Source organism: Syngnathus typhle, linkage group LG11 (assembly GCF_033458585.1).
Source record: "Syngnathus typhle isolate RoL2023-S1 ecotype Sweden linkage group LG11, RoL_Styp_1.0, whole genome shotgun sequence".
Classification (NCBI taxonomy): Eukaryota; Metazoa; Chordata; class Actinopteri; order Syngnathiformes; family Syngnathidae; genus Syngnathus; species Syngnathus typhle.
The window spans coordinates 6402674-6423382 of NC_083748.1; the positions used below are offsets into that span (position 1 = coordinate 6402674).

General features: G+C 43.4%; 2 protein-coding genes and 1 non-coding gene across 3 annotated transcripts; all 3 read right to left on the bottom strand.

Moving 5' to 3' along the window:
* Positions 1-994: 994 nt before the first annotated feature.
* parp3 (poly (ADP-ribose) polymerase family, member 3) lies at positions 995-5199 on the bottom strand. Its single transcript, XM_061291730.1, has 10 exons — positions 4960-5199; positions 4546-4738; positions 4340-4465; positions 3754-3933; positions 3527-3665; positions 3150-3373; positions 2826-3065; positions 2576-2753; positions 2351-2494; positions 995-2191 (listed from the first exon to the last, which is right to left on the bottom strand). The coding sequence occupies exons 2-10, from the start codon at positions 4729-4731 to the stop codon at positions 2022-2024; spliced, it is 1587 nt and encodes a 528-aa protein (XP_061147714.1). The 5' UTR covers positions 4732-4738; positions 4960-5199; the 3' UTR covers positions 995-2021.
* Positions 5200-5979: 780 nt separating this feature from the next.
* Positions 5980-18890, bottom strand: grm2a (glutamate receptor, metabotropic 2a). The gene is made up of 5 exons (XM_061291547.1): positions 18169-18890; positions 10266-11103; positions 8814-9871; positions 6364-6541; positions 5980-6260 (listed from the first exon to the last, which is right to left on the bottom strand). The coding sequence occupies exons 1-5, from the start codon at positions 18694-18696 to the stop codon at positions 6187-6189; spliced, it is 2676 nt and encodes an 891-aa protein (XP_061147531.1). The 5' UTR covers positions 18697-18890; the 3' UTR covers positions 5980-6186.
* trnal-uaa (transfer RNA leucine (anticodon UAA)) lies at positions 11295-11377 on the bottom strand. Its single transcript has one exon. It is a non-coding gene; the product is annotated as a tRNA-Leu (tRNA).
* Positions 18891-20709: the final 1819 nt, after the last annotated feature.

Genomic DNA, 20709 nt, shown 5'->3' on the forward strand with positions numbered 1-20709 from the left:
TAAATTGATATCTTTATCCTACCCTACAACGTAAACTGTCAAATATTGTGGTTGTGTTTTGCGGCAGTATATCCATAGATACTATTCAGCACAAGGATAACAATCCGTGTCCACGCAGTCATAATAAATAATAAAAGTAATTTAAGACAACCACTTAACAAGTAAAAATTGAACAAGTAAAGGAATATGCCCTGATCCATTCTGTCACAAAGTGCTATTGACATTTTTCAGAACAATAAATCCTCATTAGGTTCCCCCATAAACAGTTTTCTAAAGCGAGGAATCAAAAATACATTGTTTGGCATTATAAAGCTAGACCATGAAAGGTATGACATAACCTTAAAAGTTCAAGCAGAATTTATCATTTTGAAAAGTACTCACCCATCGTCTGTGTTCTTCACTTCATAAATAGCTCAATCAGACTCCTGAGTAGCTAGATTGAAACTCCACATGGCTCCAATGGAAAAATTAAGCTCTATCATTCCTTGTGATGACAAAAATGGGTCTGCACCCCAGATGAGGGTTCATCTTGTCCTAATGCAACAGGTTGAGTTCTCAAAGACAGCCTCTTGAGGTCATAAGTGCGTATCTCCAAGCATACAGCAGCAGAACACGCGACCTTATTATGACTGTCACGTCATCATCTTCTATTTGAGGTGAATCTCGTCCTTCTTCTCTGCCCTGCTCCTGTAGGGCTGCCATTCATGACTCGTGCTGTGTATGGCACCGACTGTCACACATTGTATTGTTTGTGCGTGTGTGTGTGTGTGTGTGTGTGTGTGTGTGTGTGTGTGTGTGTGTGTGTGTGCCCTCCTCCTCCTCTCAAACCTACACACACACTCCACTGTCCCTAGTCAAGTCCTTTTTTTCCAGGGTCCTACTTCCCACCAAATTAAGGCTAGACTTCCAACAGATGTTAAAAACGACTTCCTGATTTTGCAAATGCATCGAACACAATTAATATCCAGGAGTTGAGGAATACAAACTCAACAAGTTTGTTCGAGGGACATCAATTTATTGGTTCTATCATATAGTGCAAATGACATCACAGCGTGTCGGTCATTCTACGAGCACCGCGTGATGCTGCTGGAACCTCTGAAGTAGAACACAATCTGTTCGGGAACACTGGTTGACAAAACAATGTTTCCCATGGGAAATTTATAATCATGTGAATTTATTAAATCCAGCCTTGAACTGCTGCCATTATAAAACTTTAAGAACTTAACCATATAATGCTTTAATAAGCATTTTAACTTCTTTTTTTTTATTGGTCTGATACCAGTGTAGAGAAAGTGGCAAAGCATCGAAAATTAAAACAGTTTAAGTCAAAATGACGATGAAATCAGATGAGACAAATAAACGCGTAATGGGCAGCAAAAATGTTTCACAAGCTTTTCAAGTCAGTCATATTTTTGGCTACATGATAGCGTCATTAGCATCTAGCCAAAATCCCTTGGGATTATTGTACGGACATTAGCATAACATTCAGTTTGAACTCCAAATTAAATGAATTTTGGGGAATATAACTTTGTAGATTCCATAACCAAGGCAAGAAATCCACCCAAAATATTCCAACTTCCATATTGCTTTGCTTTACAGAAGCACTTAGTGGGCATTTTCTTAGCAGTGCATGGACAGTGCTTTAACATTGCAGTTTATACCATGTTTTCCTCTAAATATTGAACAATATAATGACAGAAGAATCCAAACATTCTAGTGTATAGAATTGAACGCATTTTCAAGATTCCATGACATGCATTCGCAAAGGCTTCACAACCAGATTGCACATATCAAGTGATGCATTAGAAAGCAGAAGCAAGCTTCTTCAAGGAGACTACCAAGACTCCGGCCATAACATTAGGTACACCTTCAAAATTCATTAAGGGATGCAAAAAGAGCGGCAATGCAGATTGAGATTTTTTAAATTGAGTGAACCAAAGTTCGATTTTTCCCATTCTTAACTGGATGAATGGACTGTAGAACTTGTGAGTAAAGGCGGGCATAAGGTGGTCCCGTCTTCCTTACATATTGAGCTCAAGCAAGAAGCGCAGGCGACACTGACTCTCTTTGTAGATGAGATATTCACTGTTGCTGAAGCAGCTGTCAGAGTACTGAGACTGCTTGATAGGCTTACCCTGTGGGACGGCCACTTTCTTGCCCTCAAGGGTGATGAAGGTGTCTTTAGAGGGATCTGAAAACACACATCGTTTCAGAGCAACGCTTGATTTTTTGTGTTTTTTAGTCAAAATGACTTTTCCTCAGGGATGCTCCAAGACTGTAGTAATTAGTACATTTTTGTAAAATCTTTCAAAGTATCGAGATTCATTAACTCGTGTTGTCACTCAAATACCTGGTTCCACATTGCCACGCGCAACGACAGAATCGTATCCGTTAGGAGCCTTTTTCAATGACGAGTCGTCTTGAGTGATGGTATGCTCTCTCCCGAGGGCCACTTCACTCAAAAACATCACGCCGGTGTTTTTGGACGTGCGCACTAGAAATGAGAACGAGAAGCAATTTTTGTTGTGGTTACCGTGATTTCAGATATGACGGGTAAGCATTTATACGTCCTCACCATAAGATGCCGACTTGCTGTTTTCAGATGCAAAATAGATACCACGACCAACGCGGCCCCCCGAATGCGGCATTATCCTCAGGCCGCTCTTCAGTATCGCAGCCACTACCGCGATGTTCGTGCCATGCCACAGCAGACGGCGGTTCTCCAGTGCATCATTCTCCTGAAATCGCTCCCCCTGCAAGATGCAACAATTTAATTGCAGCTTCGGGTCTTAGTATGAAGGACCAAAGTAAAGCCCAGATCCTACCTCGCTCTGTCTGTCAACTTCCCATACATTGACAATTTTGGGCTTATGATAGCCCTGTGTTTGCTTCAGGTATGTTTGGATTATCTTGAATGTTTCTGTGCTTTTATCCATCAGAGAAAGCTTGCTCTTGAGGGACTCGTAGTCCTGGTCCAGCGGGTCGGGAACCACTTCGATCATCTCTTCCTGTGCCTTCTCCGTCTCTGTTTTCAGGGTCTGGGCGAGCTCGATATCAGCCAGCACCTAGTTGAGAAGATCGTAATTTATGAGGAAAATTATCTGAAGGAGAGCCATTGAACAATTGATAAATAACGAAAGAAAAACGACCATCAGCATCTCTTTCTTCTTTTCCACAATGTCGTTGTTGTCGATGATTGGTGGTCTGTTGCGACCAAAGTTATGCGGGATCGCTGTGAAGAACTTGGAGGAAAGTTCTTCAAGCTTCGGCCTTCTGCTCTTTTGAGTCAAGGCTGCTTCAATTTCTTCCAGCACCTCGAAGCCCTTTGCGATCTGCAGCTTACTGAGCTTACCTAATGGCATCTTCTTGATATCTATTTTAACACACAAATTCATCACATTGAGATCAGGTGGGAGGTAAAGTCAGATCTTCAAGTTTGTAACAAAGGTCAGTCATAGCAGCTCAGGTATGCATGGACTTTAGAAAAGGACGAGTGGTCAAGCCTGTCCGTCCATGTCGCACCCACCTAAGTTCATACATTCCATTGCCTCTTTGAACATGTCATTGCTGAAAATGAGCTTGATGAGCGCCTGTGTTGCTTCATCCAGGGTGCAAGGTAGCACATTTTTAGTGACTTTGACAGTATTTCCATCCACACTGTCCACCTAACAAATGGGACAAACAGTTTTAAGGTTGCTAGTCATAATGTTTGCTTGTTTATAGTCAGCCTAACTTGCATGTAAATAACATTACCTTGACTTCAGCATCCTGCTCTCCATCCACCTCAATCAAGGTGTACTTCCCAGAGTGACACACAAAATTCTCACGATCATTCCAGGTGTTCTTTGTCTTGTCCTTAAACTTTTTTTCAAAGTCCTTTATGGCACCTTCAATATCTGAAAACATGTGCAGTTTGGATTGTCCCTTCTCGCCCTGAATTCGGACGAAAAGGAATCTGATGTTATCACTTTATAGATCAAAATTAATACACAGCCAAAAATATAAAGGGAAGCAAAACAACCATAAAAAAAAAGTGATTATTAAATCGTGGGAACTTCGGATCTATGAGATCTTAAGAAATTACTTGGCTACAAGTTAAACAGACAAATACCAATAATAGTGGCTGTAGTATCTTGGGAGCTAAGGAAAGTAGCTAAATAATAAAAAGTCACAACACTTCAGAAACAGGTTGCATCTCTTGCTTGTACTAAGTGAGTGCATGAAAAGCACTTTCAAAATAAAAGCACCTAATATTTGACTTATTGCTTTACACTGTGGGCGGGTCAGATGTCAACAAGCCCAATATTTTGCCCAAGTGTGATCCAGCAGCACAACTTACCACTCTGCCCCATCTGTTCCACACATGGTACTTGTTGGCTGCTTTAATGATTTGAATGACATAGAACTTATTATTGTTGTGTCCAATATTCGTCTGATTGAGCATGCAGTCAAAGTCTTGGTGCACCTGGAGGGAAACATTACAGCATTTGTTATTCCATTGTGTTTGCATCTGACAACTGACTGGGCCTTGACGTGCTTTGCTACCTCTCCACTCCCTGACAGTGAGCAGTGTTCGTCCACCTTCCTCCTGCCTTTGATTTGTGGCCCTGCGGCCAGAAGGGCTTCTTTAGCGGAGGTGAAGGCATCCTTCGGCTTCGGTGCCTCGGGTTCTGCCTTCACCTTCTTGCCACCCGCTTTGGTAGCAGCAGCTGATCGTCTCTTTGGTGCCATGGTGATGCTGTTTGGACAAACACAGCTGCTTTTTTTTTGCTAAAGTAGCCGCCATGTCTGGGTATGTTCAGACATGGCCTTCTAATACTACAACAACAACAACAACGTTTGTGTGACGTGCAACCAGTGATGCGAGTGCTCTCTTTCTTTAATCGAGTCATTAAGGTGTGCAGAATTAACAATGTTCAAGGATGAATCTGCGTCGCCATAAAGACGTCCGGAACTCACCTTTTAACTTCGAATGGAGTCGAACGGGAATGAAGATGGATTGTTACACATTAAAAAAACAAACACTTTACAGTCACTGCACAGTCTTGAAGGTCTGAAACACTTTCCAGCCACTGCACAGTCTTGAAGGTCTGACTTAAGCGTTTAAGGGAAGTTTTCCTGGTGTCAGTGTGCCGGGAGGAGGCGGAACGGGATTGTCAAGCTTCCTTCCTCCATGCTGCCGTCACAAACGCAGTCAGCTGTGAGACAGCAACTAAGCAAACATGTTGGCCTGCACCGCCACCTAGCGGGAATGTTGGGAAATGTTCTACGTTCAAAATTATTTAAACACGATGTGAAATAAAAAAAAAAAAAAATGTTTTTAGTCATATAAATCTTTATTACACGATTCGAACTCGATACAAATATGGACCTAATGTCTTGCTACTTTTTTATTTGCTCGCATATTTGTATTTTTCAGTGACTTAACTTTCCTCATCCAAAAGACATACAATGACAGCAATATTTTAATTGCGGCTTTTAATTTTTTAAATAAATAAATAAATAAATAAATAAATAAATAAATAAATAAATCTGACCAACCCCGAAGTTAGACGATGAGCATGTTAAAACAATTTGAACACAAGATGGCAGTGTTAAACTACTACTGCTCTTGTTAAACCAGAATTGAATAATGCTGCTGTTTTAAAATGCCAGTCGAGATGATATTGTGTGTTTATATTGAGAGAAAGGGGCTGTTGAGTGTGCACAAATTAAATTATGCATATTGTCATAGCATTCTTTGATGGCAATCAAATCTATTACGTTTGGCTATTACATTAAGTTCTCCTAAGAAAACACAAACAATGTTCATGATTTATCCAAATAGACTACAAGGGAAATCTCATATTAATTTTAAAAAAACACGTTTTATTTACATAAATTACAAGAAAGCACAAACTGTTCACCAAAATCTACATGAAAAACATCCTGTATATAATACATTTAACGGATTCACGATCATTGTTGCAGTAAAAACGAGGGCAATACTCTATGTAACCTTTATTGGCATTAATTCACTCAGTAATTTATTTGAATCGAAAAACAGAAGAAAAATAATTGGGACATTGTACTCACAGCACTTTGAGGACAACAAAGTCAGGACAATGGTCCTCTTTAATATCTGAGACACCTGTTTGAGGACAAGTAGTTATCTAATGGTTTACATCGCTTGGCAGAAGATGATCTTCACAAGGAAGACGTCGTGGAGTCCACCACCTCTCGCCCATTACACACCGTTGGAACAACGTTGGAAACCGATGCTGCAAAACAAAGACACAGAAGCACAGATTAATACAGACACGTATTTCCCTAATTGATTAATTCAAACTTTATTGATCCCCGGCCATCAATTGTGCCACACACCTTGAGAGAAACTGGAGCCGGGGCCAGTGGTGACGCTGAAGCGGGTGGTGGCCACCCTGAGAGTGCTGACATTCTTCTGCGGCTGGAATAGGATGATGTGGACTTTGGGGGCAAAGAGGCAGCCTAGGACAACCGACCCGCTCAGACTGACAGAGATGCACATCGTAGTGGTCTGCACCTGTAAACACACGGTCAAATTCACTTATTAGAATACCATTGACACTACCATAAAAATATACAATTGTGGTCATTATTTTGACACTCTGATTTGAGTGATTTGAATTAGGTACAATTTATGCAAAATATACTGACACCCGTGGAATATTTGGGCATTAATGTTATTTACTTATAAAGATATGTACACAAGAGACTGCAAAGGCGAAATGGTCCCTGCTTAGATCAGAATCTATTTGGAATATTCCCGCATTGGAACGACTTTTGGGTGACTAATTCACAAATGTTGCGTAGGAAGAGGACAGCAACGTTCTGTTGGAGACGCCTCCTGCTGGAGGATAAAAATATGTAAAACGCGTCTATGCCAGTTTCACACATTTGAAAGTATGATTTTTATGTCACAAAAGCAGCACTGCTGGGCTCAGTATAAATCATGTATTCGTCTCTTTTCAGTGATTTTTTTGTGATGTGGTTATTGAAAAGCTTTTGAGATGAACCAGCAAGCCAGTCTACAAAGCCGGTATGGACTTTGAATTTTATAGTTGATTTGGCTTTCTAAGTGTGAAGGTCAAAACAAATCACTATGTCCATTGTACATTGTCTCCATTTGTCATTGGTAAACTTTGATTTGTATTTTTTTTCTTTTATTCTTCTTGTGCAATTTCCTCATACTGCTTTTGGGCAAACAAGAGCTGCAGGATTTCTTCCTGCGGTTGACCCCGTTTGAAGCTCCATTTCCGAGTGCAAGATTCTGTAACGTGTTAGGAGTTATACTTCTGTCCTTCCTGTCAGCCCTCGGTGTGATCACGGAGGCGCCGTCTGTGACTGTGAGTGTTTAATCAGTTGTGTTTGCTGCCAAGATGAGATGACCAGGCCTGGCATAAGAGGGGAGACCTTTCTCCCTCGGGGGCGTGGAGAGCAGCTTCAATATTTTATATGATAATCAGATGAGCTATTCATGGCTCAGTGGATTGTATTTAATTTATGTTAACATTTCATGACAGACCACAGTCAAATGTTTCCCCTCGCTGGAGATTTGCATCAGGGTTATTTGAGAAGCGGTATTAAACTCAGGAAACACTAGTAATGTTTGAATACAGCTGACTCTATGCTTCACTTATTATTTATTGGTCAAATTGGTGTCTGATGAGCTCACTCTGGATGCAAGTACCGCACGCTGCCTGCAGGGGCGGAGCATCTCACAGTGGTCCCAGGACGGAGGGCACAGCTGGGGCGCAGCATTCTTGTCTTTCACACTCCATTCCACACAGCAATGTGCAGGGACACAGTGGGACATCCAGTTCCCTTTCTACCCTCGCAGTCCTGCCTGTCTTTCTCTTTGTTTCTGCAGAGGCTGTTGTGTCAAGGGAGTCTACATCTCCCCCCTTGCCTCCCCGATGTCGCAATGTGTTCCGATCCCAGGGGCAAATAGTCTGACAACTTTGCTCACTGATTCTTCTGACAGTCTATCAATTTGGTTTATATGGTGCGTGCTATCTTAAGTACAGTTTGGTTTGGAATATTATATGAATTCCAGGATTAGCCACTAGGGACGCTGCGATATTTCACGTAAGAGTAATTACTTAACAAGTAACATTTTGACGGAAAACTGATATAAAATGGTTTATACACCTCTGAATAAAAATAATAATAATTATGAATTAGTCCAAAACGTTTTACGCTATTAAGGTGATAAACCTTAATTTAAAAAAAATAAAACTTTAAGAAAGGGGATAGTACAATATAAACAGCTGGCAGTGTCGCTGCATAAATGTTCACACCCTCTTGTAACTGGGGAATTGCGTGTGTTAATAATCAACCACTCACATCTAAATTTAGGTTTAATGGGAGTCAGCACACAGTTGCCTCTATTTAAAGCACCTCTGATAACCCCAGGTACAATTCTAATGTGTTAGTACTAGTAGGCTTTTCCCTGCCCCTTTCCCCCCCCACTTGCTTTCAAGCAAAAGCCTAAAGGCATTGTGCAAAGATTAACTTGTATTGAAACTGTTCCCAATCCTCTCCATCTATTCTGAGGCTCTCTGCTGATCGCGACTTTAGCCTTAAGATTGGATGGGGGGAAAAAAAACGACGGAAAGCCTATTAGATCAGCGGCGTTAATCGGAGAAAATTCCAACGGTGGCAGGTATGTGTTAAGTCTCATTTCACATGAGTTCAAATCCGATTGATGAATTCCGAACATCACCAGAGCCCAGGGTGTGTACACTTTTGCAACCACATGATCTCAAGACATGGACATTATTGTCGTAACTTACCCTGAAGTCACTGGCGGTGACGTAGAAAATGGGCTGAAACGCCAGCCAGATGATGCAGGTTGTATACATGGTGAAGCCAATGAACTTGGCTTCGTTGAAGTTTTCGGGGCACTTGCGGGTCTTGAAGGCGTAAACCGTGCAGAGGATGATGAGGATGCAGTTGTAGGTGAGCGACATGAGCATGCTGGAGTCTTTGCTGTTACACTTGAGGGTGACGACGTTCCTCTTCTCCGGACTCACTTCCTTTCTTACCCCCGGAGCTTCCACGAGCAGCCAGACTATCACCACCACCAATTGGCAGGAGATCAAACCTCCGCAGATGGCCACCTGTGAGGCCGGGCTGATAAATCGCGGCCGCTGGGCCCCGCCTTTAACCCCGTTGAAGATCCGAGCGATGCGATTGGTCTTGGTCAGGAGGGCTGAGTAGCACACGGCAAAGGAGGTTCCCAAGCCCAGGCGGCGTAGCGTGCAAACCGCCGTGGAAGGTTTGGCGATGTAAATGAAAGTCATTGTATAGCACATCAGCACTCCCATCAGGAGAATGTAGGAGAGCTCACGTCCACTGGCTTTCACCACGGGTGTCTCGTTGTGTTTGAGGAAGAGGCCAATGACGAATAGCGTGCTCATCATGCCCAGACAGGAAATGCTGACGGGCCCAATGGCCCAGGCATCTTCCCAGCGGATGTACTCCTCGGGTAGGTCGTAGCAACCTGTCAGATTAGCCAGAGGCCACTGTCCGAAACTGCAGTCGGCGCACGTGAACTCATCCTGCAAGTATTGGTAAGACTGACACGGGATGCAGATCCAGCAGCACACGTCTCCGGGCTGCATACTCTTCACCTCGTTCTTCCTGCAAGGATCGCTACACTGCGAGGTGGGGGCGCCAGCCCAGGGGATGAGGCTGGTGTTGAGGATCAGGGCCTGAGCCCAGTAGCCCACCTTGCGATAGCTATAGCGTCCGCCCACCTTGTGATAGTGGAAGATGTTGTAGCGGCCGAAGCTGTCTCCGAAGGAGTCAAAGCGGACAAAATTCTCGGTATCTGGCGGACGGAATGGTGCTGTTGGAAATAAATGGAGAGAATGTTAAAATACAGATAAGACATCATAAAAAGCACTGGACAATGTCAACAACATGCGGCCTTTCCCACAATTTATTTAGTCATTGTTTGTTCATTCGTCGGTTCAGTTGTTGGTTCAGTCGTTCGTTCGTTAGTTACTTCGTTCGTTCATTTGTCTGTTTGTTGTTTAGTCGTTTCTTTTGTTCGTTCATTTGTCCGTTCGTTTATTCATTCATTGTTTCTTTTGTTCGTTCTTTCGTTCGCTTGTTCATTTGGTCATGCTTCCTTTCAGTTTTCACTCCACTGTAAATGCAGAAAATTCAATATTCTTGCATTAGAATGGATGAAGAGATGAAAACCCACATGGCTCTTGGTCAATGAAGACTTCACTCACCCTCAAACTTGGTCTTGAGGATATAGTCCCTGTAAAACTTCCTGCCATTGCCAGGCTTAAGAGCATCGCAGACCTTGGTGGAGTTCGGGCACAAGGCCTGCCTCATGTTGTGCAACGCGGTGGCCATCGCATAAACTGCATTCACCACAAACATAATTTTGGATTCGGGTTGAAATGGAGCCTCTCGCAGCGAGTGCTTCCCACAGCTTAAATCATGAAGGCTGCACTGGAATTGGTTCTCCCAGAACTCTCTGAACCAAGGATTCCTGGTGTTGTTGTACGGATGGAGAGCCGTGAAGTAGTCATTAAACTGCGGGATCTGATAGGAGGCCAGCTCGATGGTGAACGCGCCGTCCGCAACGGCTTCGCTGCCCCTCACCACACTCTCCTGTGCCCCCCATCCATCGCTGGCCACCCAGGTGAAGGTGACGTTCATGCGGTTGGCCGCCACCAGGAGCTCACGGGCGTCTTCGCTGCGCGTAAACATAATGACCACCTTGGCGTTGGACTTCTGCTGCAGGGAGCGGATCACGTTCTCGTAGCTCCAGCGGCTCATGGAACGGCTCACCTTGGCCGAAGTGGCGATGCAGATGTGGTGGGCTCGAGCCTCCTGTTGAAAGGCGTCGATACCAGTCTCGCCGTAATCGCCTTCCGAGGCCACGGTCGATACGTACGTCCAGTTAAAGTAACGGAGGATTTCGGCTATCGCCTTAGCCTGGAAGAAATCTGGGGGCACGGTACGGGCGAAGTAGTCGTAGCGAGTCTTGTCGCTGAGTTTGGCACTGGTGGAGGCATAACTGATCTGAGGGATCTGAAAGAGGCGTAGCAAGTTGGCCACCTGGGGAAAAAAAAGCATAATAACATGAATATACTGCTATAAACAGGTTTGCTAGGTGAAATTAAGACAAGATGCACACATGCTGGGATATTGAGAACAAAGTTGCACTCTGACGGAATTCTAATTTGGCATGAGACTTCATTTCCAAAGATTGGGCCCTAACAGAAGGCCTATTGTTGCTGAAAAAAACCTACCAGGAGTGGGGTTCGAACCCACGCGGACAATTGTCCATTGGATCTTAAGTCCAACGCCTTAACCACTCGGCCATCCTGGTGATGAAAGCCATGCTCCCTGTTAGTTGTCCCAAACAAATTATCGAAGGGAACAGCCAGCCGGATAACTGTGAGTCTTGTGTCCACTATTTCTTGACAGCATCTTCTAATTGTCAACCAAAGTGAGTGACGATGGAGGCCACATTGAACAGAATTTGCTGTATAACTGCAAACCCTGTCAGAAAGTTCCCGCTAGACTTTGGAAAGAAGACGTAAGTCGGCGGAGAGGATGACAGTGGAAAGGTTTGAGAGTGAAGCAGAATGAAACAATCATGAAAGTTTGATTATTCTGACTTCAAGGTTTTGTCAGGGCTGCGACAACTTGGACAGTGTGCAAAAGAAGTGACAGACTAGTTTTTGCTCCAGGCAATTCTGAACGCCCAAGGGCAGCTACGCTCATTTAAAGGAAAAGAAAATCTGGTTGGGATTCAAGTAGTGGCTCATTTTCACTCGTATAGTAAAAGCAATCAGCTCAAATACCGTAATGGCGTGTGTGAAACTCCTTGCACATAAAAAATTATTATCCATCCAAACACATTATAAAACACAATATATTTTGTGATGCACATTAAAGTTCAAACTATAACTAACAGGAACCAACAAATAGAAGTCTCCATTGCACAAGCAGACATTCTTGAGTATGTCTCAGATGCATTAGATGGCTCAAGACATTTATGCAAGAGATGAGAGATGAATATCAAATGAGTCAATCTTGCCAAAATTTCCAGGCCTCAACATTTGTTGGGAGGTTCAGCACACACACAAAAAGGAGATGAACTCCCGGAGTCCGGTTTCCATCATTATCATAAGCAATTTAGGACTATTTCGGTCTCATCCGAGACATTTCAACTGAAATGAAAATATAGATTGCCGCAACGCACGAGTGCACATTTCGCATCAGTTCAAAGGTGAGGAAGCCAGGCCAGATGAAGAATGCATATGGCTTAATAATGACGTTTCCGTGGAAAATTGTATTTTTCTTCAAACAGCCTTGCCAGCATTTCTAAACATGTGGCAAAGCAGCTGGCAGTGGTGCACCTGTTCTCTGCAAACTCTTATCTGGAGTGGCACCCCCTTACCCTACACACACACACACAAACACACACACACACGCAAGTCATGAAAAATTGCATAGGAATCCTTTTCTAATGACCGTAGTGACCAAGTTGCTTTTTAGGTTGACTTAATAGATAATTTAAAGCCTCTTCATTTTTCCTCTAGGATGTTTCACTACATGCTGACTGAACTGTAGGAGACTTTACATGAATTAATAACTCTTCAGAATTTGCTGTGATGGACTTTTTTTCCTTTTTACTTCCTGTGTAATGTGTGGATACATTCTGGCTTTTATGGTTTGTTAGCACAAAGACAGTCGAAAGAAAGGCTGGGAGGGCACCTGCAGGGAAGTTTTAGTTGGATTTAAATCCACTTTAAGATGAGATGGTTAACATAAGTGACTTTGAATTATTGGTTGCACATTTACTTTTTGCTTTGTTTTTTTTTATTGTTTTTTTTTTTCTGTCATTGTTTTAGTTTGTTTTGTCTTAGTCTGTATTTAAATGTTTGAGCCCCCACGTAGCTTGATGAATCTCCAATTGAAAAAGAGGAAGGAAGGAAGTAAGGAAGTAAGGAAGTAAGGAAGTAAGGAAGTAAGGAAGTAAGGAAGGAAGGAAGGAAGGAAGGAAGGAAGGAAGGAAGTAAGGAAGTAAGGAAGTAAGGAAGGAAGGAAGGAAGTAAGTAAGTAAGTAAGTAAGTAAGTAAGTAAGTAAGTAAGTAAGTAAGGAAGGAAGGAAGGAAGGAAGGAAGGAAGGAAGGAAGGAAGGAAGGAAGGAAGGAAGGAAGGAAGGAAGGAAGGAAGGAAGGAAGGAAGGAAGGAAGGAAGGAAGGAAGGAAGGAAGGAAGGAAGGAAGGAAGGAAGGAAGGAAGGAAGGAAGGAAGGAAGGAAGGAAGGAAGGAAGGAAGGAAGGAAGGAAGGAAGGAAGGAAGGAAGGAAGGAAGGAAGGAAGGAAGGAAGGAAGGAAGGAAGGAAGGAAGGAAGGAAGGATATAAACTATGCTATGACTTTCTTTTCGGGGCTTTGTGATATAAAAGAAGCAGAATACTGATAAAAACCAGCTCAGTGGCCTAGTGGTAGAGTGTCCGCCCTGAGACTGGAAGGTTGTGGGTTCAAACCCCGGCCGGGTCATACCAAAGACTATAAAAATGGGACCCATTGCCTCCCTGCTTGGCACTCAGCATTAAGGGTTGGAATTGGGGGGTTAGATCACCAAATGATTCCCGAGCGCGGCACCGCTGCTGCTCACTGCTCCCCTCTCCCCCAGGGGATGGATCAAATCCACACAGGGATGGGTTAAATGCAGAGGACAAGTTTCACCACACCTAGATGTGTGTGTGACGATCATTGGGGAAAAAAAAAGGACTTTACTTTAAAAATCTCCTGTAGGGATGTGATGATCTTTTCAACATGAAAAAGCCATCGGCTCCTCCCAGGAGACCCAAGCCAAAGACGTAAGTAAGACATTTATATGACCCAAGTGGTGCGTTCTGACACACAAATTCCAATGAAGGAGAACACGTCAGTCGTCATTGGTTGTTTATTTTGTTTTTTTGCAGTTGCCTGGTAACTTGTTAGCGCCACCGAATGAGGATGTTTTTGATCAACCGCAGCCCCTTCATTCTGCCAGATGAAGAGCATCTCATCTACCGCAGTCGTCTTTCACAGCCCACATTGAATGGAGCAGCCTTTCATACTTCAACATCCATTGAGCGCTACCATTCATTTACAAGGTCAGCTACTTGGATCTGACGCATGCAAAGCTCGCCGCATTGTTAAACCAAAGTCCGACGCAGGTTCTGCCTGTACCAAACCGACATCTGAAGGTTTTGATTGGCAAATGACATATCGGGAAATATTTAATGATCATATATAACGCAAGTGCACAAATAGAGACCTCTCCCAAGCCACTGAATAATCCAATCATATTTGAATTATTTATAATTTCACAAGCACATTCTTTACTTTTATCCATGAATAATTCATTTTCACTGGGCGGCTTTAGTGATACGTTTGATCACTGTTGTTCTTTCTTGGCCTGAAATTGGCATGTTTGGCTGATGAGATCGGTATTCAGGTCTATCGGCACACGGAGGCGACTCTATAAAAACGGCTGGTGCTGCATGAATGAAAAGACAATGCTAGGCTCATAAATGTAGTTGATTATCCTGCGCCTATATTTGGGCTGAAAATGTCAAGAAGTGTCTCAGTGTCAATAATCAAACAAGCTACAATGGAAATAAATAACACAATTATGAACTTAGCTGTTGTTGTGTCTGAACAACTTTTTTTTTTAACTTGAGTTTAACTGACCTTTACCAGCGGGACAAATAATGAATATATAGCTATTTGGTATTCCAGACGTGTGCTTCTAATTTGCCCTGGTGATTATAATTGTTTTTTTTCTTTTTGCCCTGAGGCACGCGTTTGCGGCCTCTACTAGTGAGTCATAGTTACCATTGCAGCTCACTATGAGGGTGAAGAAAAAAATAAATGGTGGATTTGCTCCAGCGTATGGAAATCAAAAGGCAGGCTTGAGGCTAATGTTCCTGGACTGAACTATGGAATACATCTGATTAGCTCACGCCTTCAGGACGAAAATCCCTAAATGAGGAAAATGCTGATGAAATACTGACAGTATGTCGGACATCTTGATAGATGAAAGCCTTTTTTTTTTTTTTTTTAAATGTAATATCGGTATGCAAACAACCGGCTGAATATTTTGCGCTTCACACCTGCTTTTTAAATGGAGGCGAGGTTTTCATTGGAGAGTCATTTAAGGATCCCAGATGGCTTCACAGAGTTCTTTAAAAAAATAACCATGCTTTGATTGTCAAATGGCTTGACGCCACGTGATGACGGGTGACTCTTCCTCCATCTCATTGCCTCCATGTCTGGCCATCACAAGTGTTTCTGGATTCTCACAATGTCTCAATATCTTCCACGCGCATCTCTGCCAAAGTACCAGACAGCCCGGCTGCAACCACAGATGGAGAAGACAGCAACTTCCCGGCGAGAATATCGCACAACTCAGGCTCCACACGCAACTCCGTCTGTAGCGAGGCCTCCAGCCAGCGCCGCCTCCGGAGCTGCGATTGTCACACCGGTGGCATTGTGAAAGATTTAGAAAGCACTTGCTACCTGTCAGTTCAGATTGCTCCCACCATGTGTCACCATGGTGATCAGGCTCTTTTTAAATGATAGTTAAATTGCAGTAGAGCTGCCTGATCCTTACACGCTAATTGACTCAATAAAACTGCAGCAAAATCTTCCCTCACTATCATCAAACATGTACAAATAAAATTCTGAGCGTCAAAATATGACTACAATGCGGCCCGCGACAAAAACGAGTTTGACACAGGACGGGGAATGATACAGATCCAACAATTGGTGGGCACAAATACCCCCAATATACCCCAGGCGCTGACATTACGCCACATTTGGCACTGCCTGCAGCGTACATTTGGCGCTGTACCCAGACACCTCAACAGGTAGAGTGGTATAAAAAATGGATGGATACTTTCTGGCTGCCACTTCTCAAAATATTTGTTGTTTCTCATACAGGCAGGCTACCTGTGCTCTTGCCAGTTCTATTGCATGTAAAACCAAAAAAACTTGCTTGAGGTTTTTTTACGAATCTAATGAAGTTACCCGGCCAGTGAAGAAAAAAAAATAAACTCATCGTGACTGAGTGAAAATAAAGAGGGCCATCCACGGCGAAAAGGGGAACAGTATCCCGCGGTGCTATCCTGATCATTAGGAAGATTCACCGGGAAGGTCAGGCAGACCTGAGGCTCATAATAGTACATCCATAAATTACAACAAGACAAGGGCATTCTCTAAGGACCCCCAGATACAGGGTCTCGCTAAAATTACACCTCGTTCATCAGATCCAAACTGTCGTTTACATCAGGAATCCATTTTTGGTGCTCTGGATTCTCTTCCTACATCATTTCCCAGGAGGCTTCCTATCTGTACAACGTATCATCGTGCTCCTATGTAGGTTTTCCGTATTTCTTTTGTGAGTCAAAATATTTGTTTTACAACTGTGGAAAAAAAAAAAGAAGCTTTTGTCAAAGAATAGCTCCAAGAAGTTTACGTGGCTATATGAGGAAACAATTGATGGCTGACGTACTGATGGAGCTTCACAGTGATAAATATGGCGCGGTTATATAGTGGCTCTGACATGTTCTCCTGGCCTCTGTTGTCAAAAAAAATAAAACTAACCGCAGTTTCTCAACCTTTGACCACTGAAGTTCAGTCATCCATGAGCCCAAGGGAAGAGTTCAACATTTGAATTAAAAAAAAAAAAAGCCTGGCTGGACGAGATGTTTCGTTTGAACAAATAAATGCCTCATCCTAAAAAGACGCCTTCCACATTTCCACCAAATGGATTTGGATTATTTAGTTATGATTTACTATGCCACACCCTCCATGAATTCATTAGCCTTTCCACTCTGTACTCTAGGTCAGCATATCAAATGAGCTCTCTCGTATAAAATCGTAGTAGCAGAAGCGTATGCGTCTCACCATTAAATTCTACTGAGAAAAAAAAAGAACCCCACAGCATTTTTTATTTAACATGGCTTTTGTTTTTCCTCACATATTGCAGCGCAAGAGGCTGGTTTGGCTACTATGGGGAACAATTTAAATATAGCATATTTGATCAAATCTAGCGAGCTATTGCTAGCTATAAAATGTGTTTATTTAGCTAGAATACATTTTGCAACATTGAGGAAACAAAGGGGGACGATTCAGCCTCTCATTGCAATTTTTCAAGCCAAGTGAAGCCTACATGATCAGTTGAGGCAGAAGACGTGGGCCTCCTCTGCTTGAAGTTCACGCTAGATCTGTGCATATTTACCCAAGCGAGCTTCTACGTGACATGCCGTCCCTTCTCACAATGAGCCGAGATCACAAACATATTAGAGCGCCCAAGATTGGAGACCCAATTAGCAGAGCTTTCATCGCATCAGCCCGAGAGAGCCGAGCGGGGCGCCGCCGCCGCCGCCTCCGAGAGTAAATCTGCCGTCACTAGTCATCCTGTCAGCCAAATCTGCGCACAACATCTGCAGCATGCCAGCCTCTGACAGCGCTTCAGCTCAAGTGTGAATTACCAGGAAAGAAAATGGCATGCTCCAAATCAGATCAGGTAAACAGATCCTCCCTGTGAAACGGATGGACATTACCAACCAGTGTAACATCTCGCTAGGTGTAATCACAGATGCTACTTTAGTGCAAATAGGCACTCTTAGGAACATCCATCATGGTCTCTTTTCTTACTATCGCTACAGAGCTACTCGGTACGCTTCACTGATCACAATCTGAATCATCTTTATAGGCCAAGTATGTAAAAACACAAGGAACTCGTCTCTGGTTTTGTGAGCCGCACCAACAATCATCAACAACAAAAACAAGATTTAGGACGGATACTTAAAGATGCGAAATCAGCCATCGCAATTCATCTCAGGCTTGATGAATCACGTTGCACGTGCTAAATGACTCGATTTGCATAGACTACACACAATTAACTCTGCAGTCATTTAGTGCTTTTGGCAAGGAAGATGCAATCCTGGTTGTGCCTGGGTAATCAATTTCTACATCTGTTTGGGAGTGCAAATAAGCTTGTAGTGAATCTCGCCTTGTAAAAGTATGGAGTTCAAATATTTTGACTGGCAAATGCATTCGAATGTACTTCATTCATTCCTAGAATTTCATTAACCCTAAACACACACATACCTGAATGGAAACATCGCTGTACGATCCTCCTATAACTCCGGAGATGGCCAACGGGACTTCATCATGGATGGCGTAGGATCCGTCGGGGCACGTGTACTCACTGTCGTCCACTTTGGTGAGTGAAGCCCTGACAAACTCCAGCGACTGCTCCAGAGCGTACGTGTCCTTGGAGCACGTGTCCAATATATGAGCTCCTAAATGAATCCCTGGCAAGATGCGCTCGTCCCTGTTGATTTCATCAAGAGCGAGCAGCATGGCTTCCAGTCGCTGGATTCCTCGCTGAGCGTTGATCTTCCCGCAGTCCTCGGCGGCCTCACCTTTCTGGTGCACGGGGAAGAGACCGCCGATCATCAGATCTCCTTCCAGCGTGATCTCTTTTTTGGAGTCTGTGTTGTAACCAACCACAGGCAAACCCTTAGAAGCCCGGGCCAACAGAGTCACACATATGACCAAGGGGACCATGTGGGACAGCCAGAGGGGTCGGGGCACAGGGCGCACCCCCAACACTGGGGAGCTACCCAGAGACATATCCCTGGTCAGAGCAAAGTGCTGACTCTGCTTTTCTTTTTGGGCGGGGGTCAGCGTTTGATCTGCTTTGGATGTGGCAGCCTCTGAAGAAGAACACAGCGAGGCACAACGGCACCAGATCTCACAGCAGCACCAGTGTTTTTATTCTGACTGAGGCCATTGAAAGCATCGGTGGGATCCACTTGCTCAGTCTCCTCCTCTGTGCTTTTTGAGATTACAGCCTGGAGATCAAACGGAGAGAAAGTCACTCACAGTCTCAGATGCAACACAACAATTTCTTTGTCTTATTGTGGCTGTGGGGACCCCATGAACCATTGCGTGAGCAAGGTTAGCGATAGGGTCGGAAGAGAGGAAAGATTAAGGCAGTAGATGAAAGTAAATTATTATATTGAATCTTTTTATACTAAGCACTGGCTTGTGTGCCAGGCCAGATTTTTCTGAGATTTTGTTTTCCACATTTCCCATCACCTATAGGAAACATATAGTAAATGTTTATCAGTGTTGTTGTTTTTTTTTAAAAGAAAACGATTTTGTTTAACTTTGTAAACTTCACAAGATATCAAGGGTTGCTTATCAAGCAACAAACTGTTATTGATATTGTCCGAAACGTTTTATGTCCAACATTCCATCAGAAAAAAACATACTGCCTTGGTGAAGACATTAATGAGCACTAAGAATTCTTAACAACCCATAAAGATGCCCCTCTGGTCCATTTAGGACTCCATGGTAACACTCAAACAAATTCTAATCTTTCCTTAATCCCCAATGCAAAAATAAATGTCAATGCGCAACAAGTATCTGATTAGCTTAGTCGCTTTTTAGCAACCATTACCAAAACCAGAGTAGTGAATTCTGGCTGAGTACATCTCCTCAAACTAAACATTTTTTTATGTGCTATTTCAAGCTTTCGTGCATCAGTGTTATAGAGTCCCAGAGGCTTAATCAAGTAAGAGGTTGATTGTGGGTAAAGTTTTTTATCGGAGTAAATCATTGAGCCAAAAGGATTTGTATCATATCCAGTCTCAACAAATCAACTTGACAAGACGAGCAAATAATTAACTGCATTGAAGTCATCAAGGTTGCTAAAAATGCGAATGAATCATTGCAAAACACAGAAAGCTTGTACATTAAAACAAAATAAAAACTCTCAGTAGGAGTTAAGACTGCAGACAAGATTCTTTTGGGGTTTCCTCTGTTTTTCCTGTCTTCCTCCATCCCTCTCCTCCCTCTGCTCGTTGTTTCCATGGAAACTTGCCGGTAGTTGGAGAGGGTGAAGCGCAAAGTGGAAGGCAGACCAAGACAAGTTGGTGTGTCTGGCCATGCATGGTGCTCGGTCCTCTGGGGGAACTGGTGAGCGAGCGTGCGGCGTGTCAACTGCCCCTACTCGCCCCTCGTCTCGGCTTCACGTCTGCTGTCATTAAAGGAAAAACTATCGGGATCACATATGCTGTTGTGTTTGCTTTTGTTATCTGTACATGGATTTGGAGAGATATTCTTCCTGTCACCGGGTCTCCTCCACATGGTTGGTTGGTTACGATATCATAAAACAAAAAAGCCACGCAAGGCGACAGCATGTCAATGTCAAATGCTGGTTAGGACTGCATTCGTGATTTCATACTGTCTAAACTTGGGTTGAGCGGAACAAACAAACAACACCGGCGGGGAAGCACAGACCAGAAGAATACTTTTTGCCCGGCAGCCCACATGCAACTTTTAATGAAAAATGAGAGGTGGCATGTTGCATTAGACACAAAGTGTGGATGTCAGATGTTTCATTTGCTCTCTCAGCAGCTTGTCAACAAGTGGAGCGGTTGACGGCGTAAATGGGTCAAGTCACTTCGACTTCCCTCGAATACAAAAGCACTAGCAGACGGGAGCGCCGGCGTTGTTACACAAGAAGACTTTTTCATGTTGCAGAATGCGCACTGCAGCTCGCCATAGTACAAAGCTTTGCCTCATTAGACGCACAGGCGGGCAAACTAAAACTTGGGAGATTGTTGACAAAAAACGTTT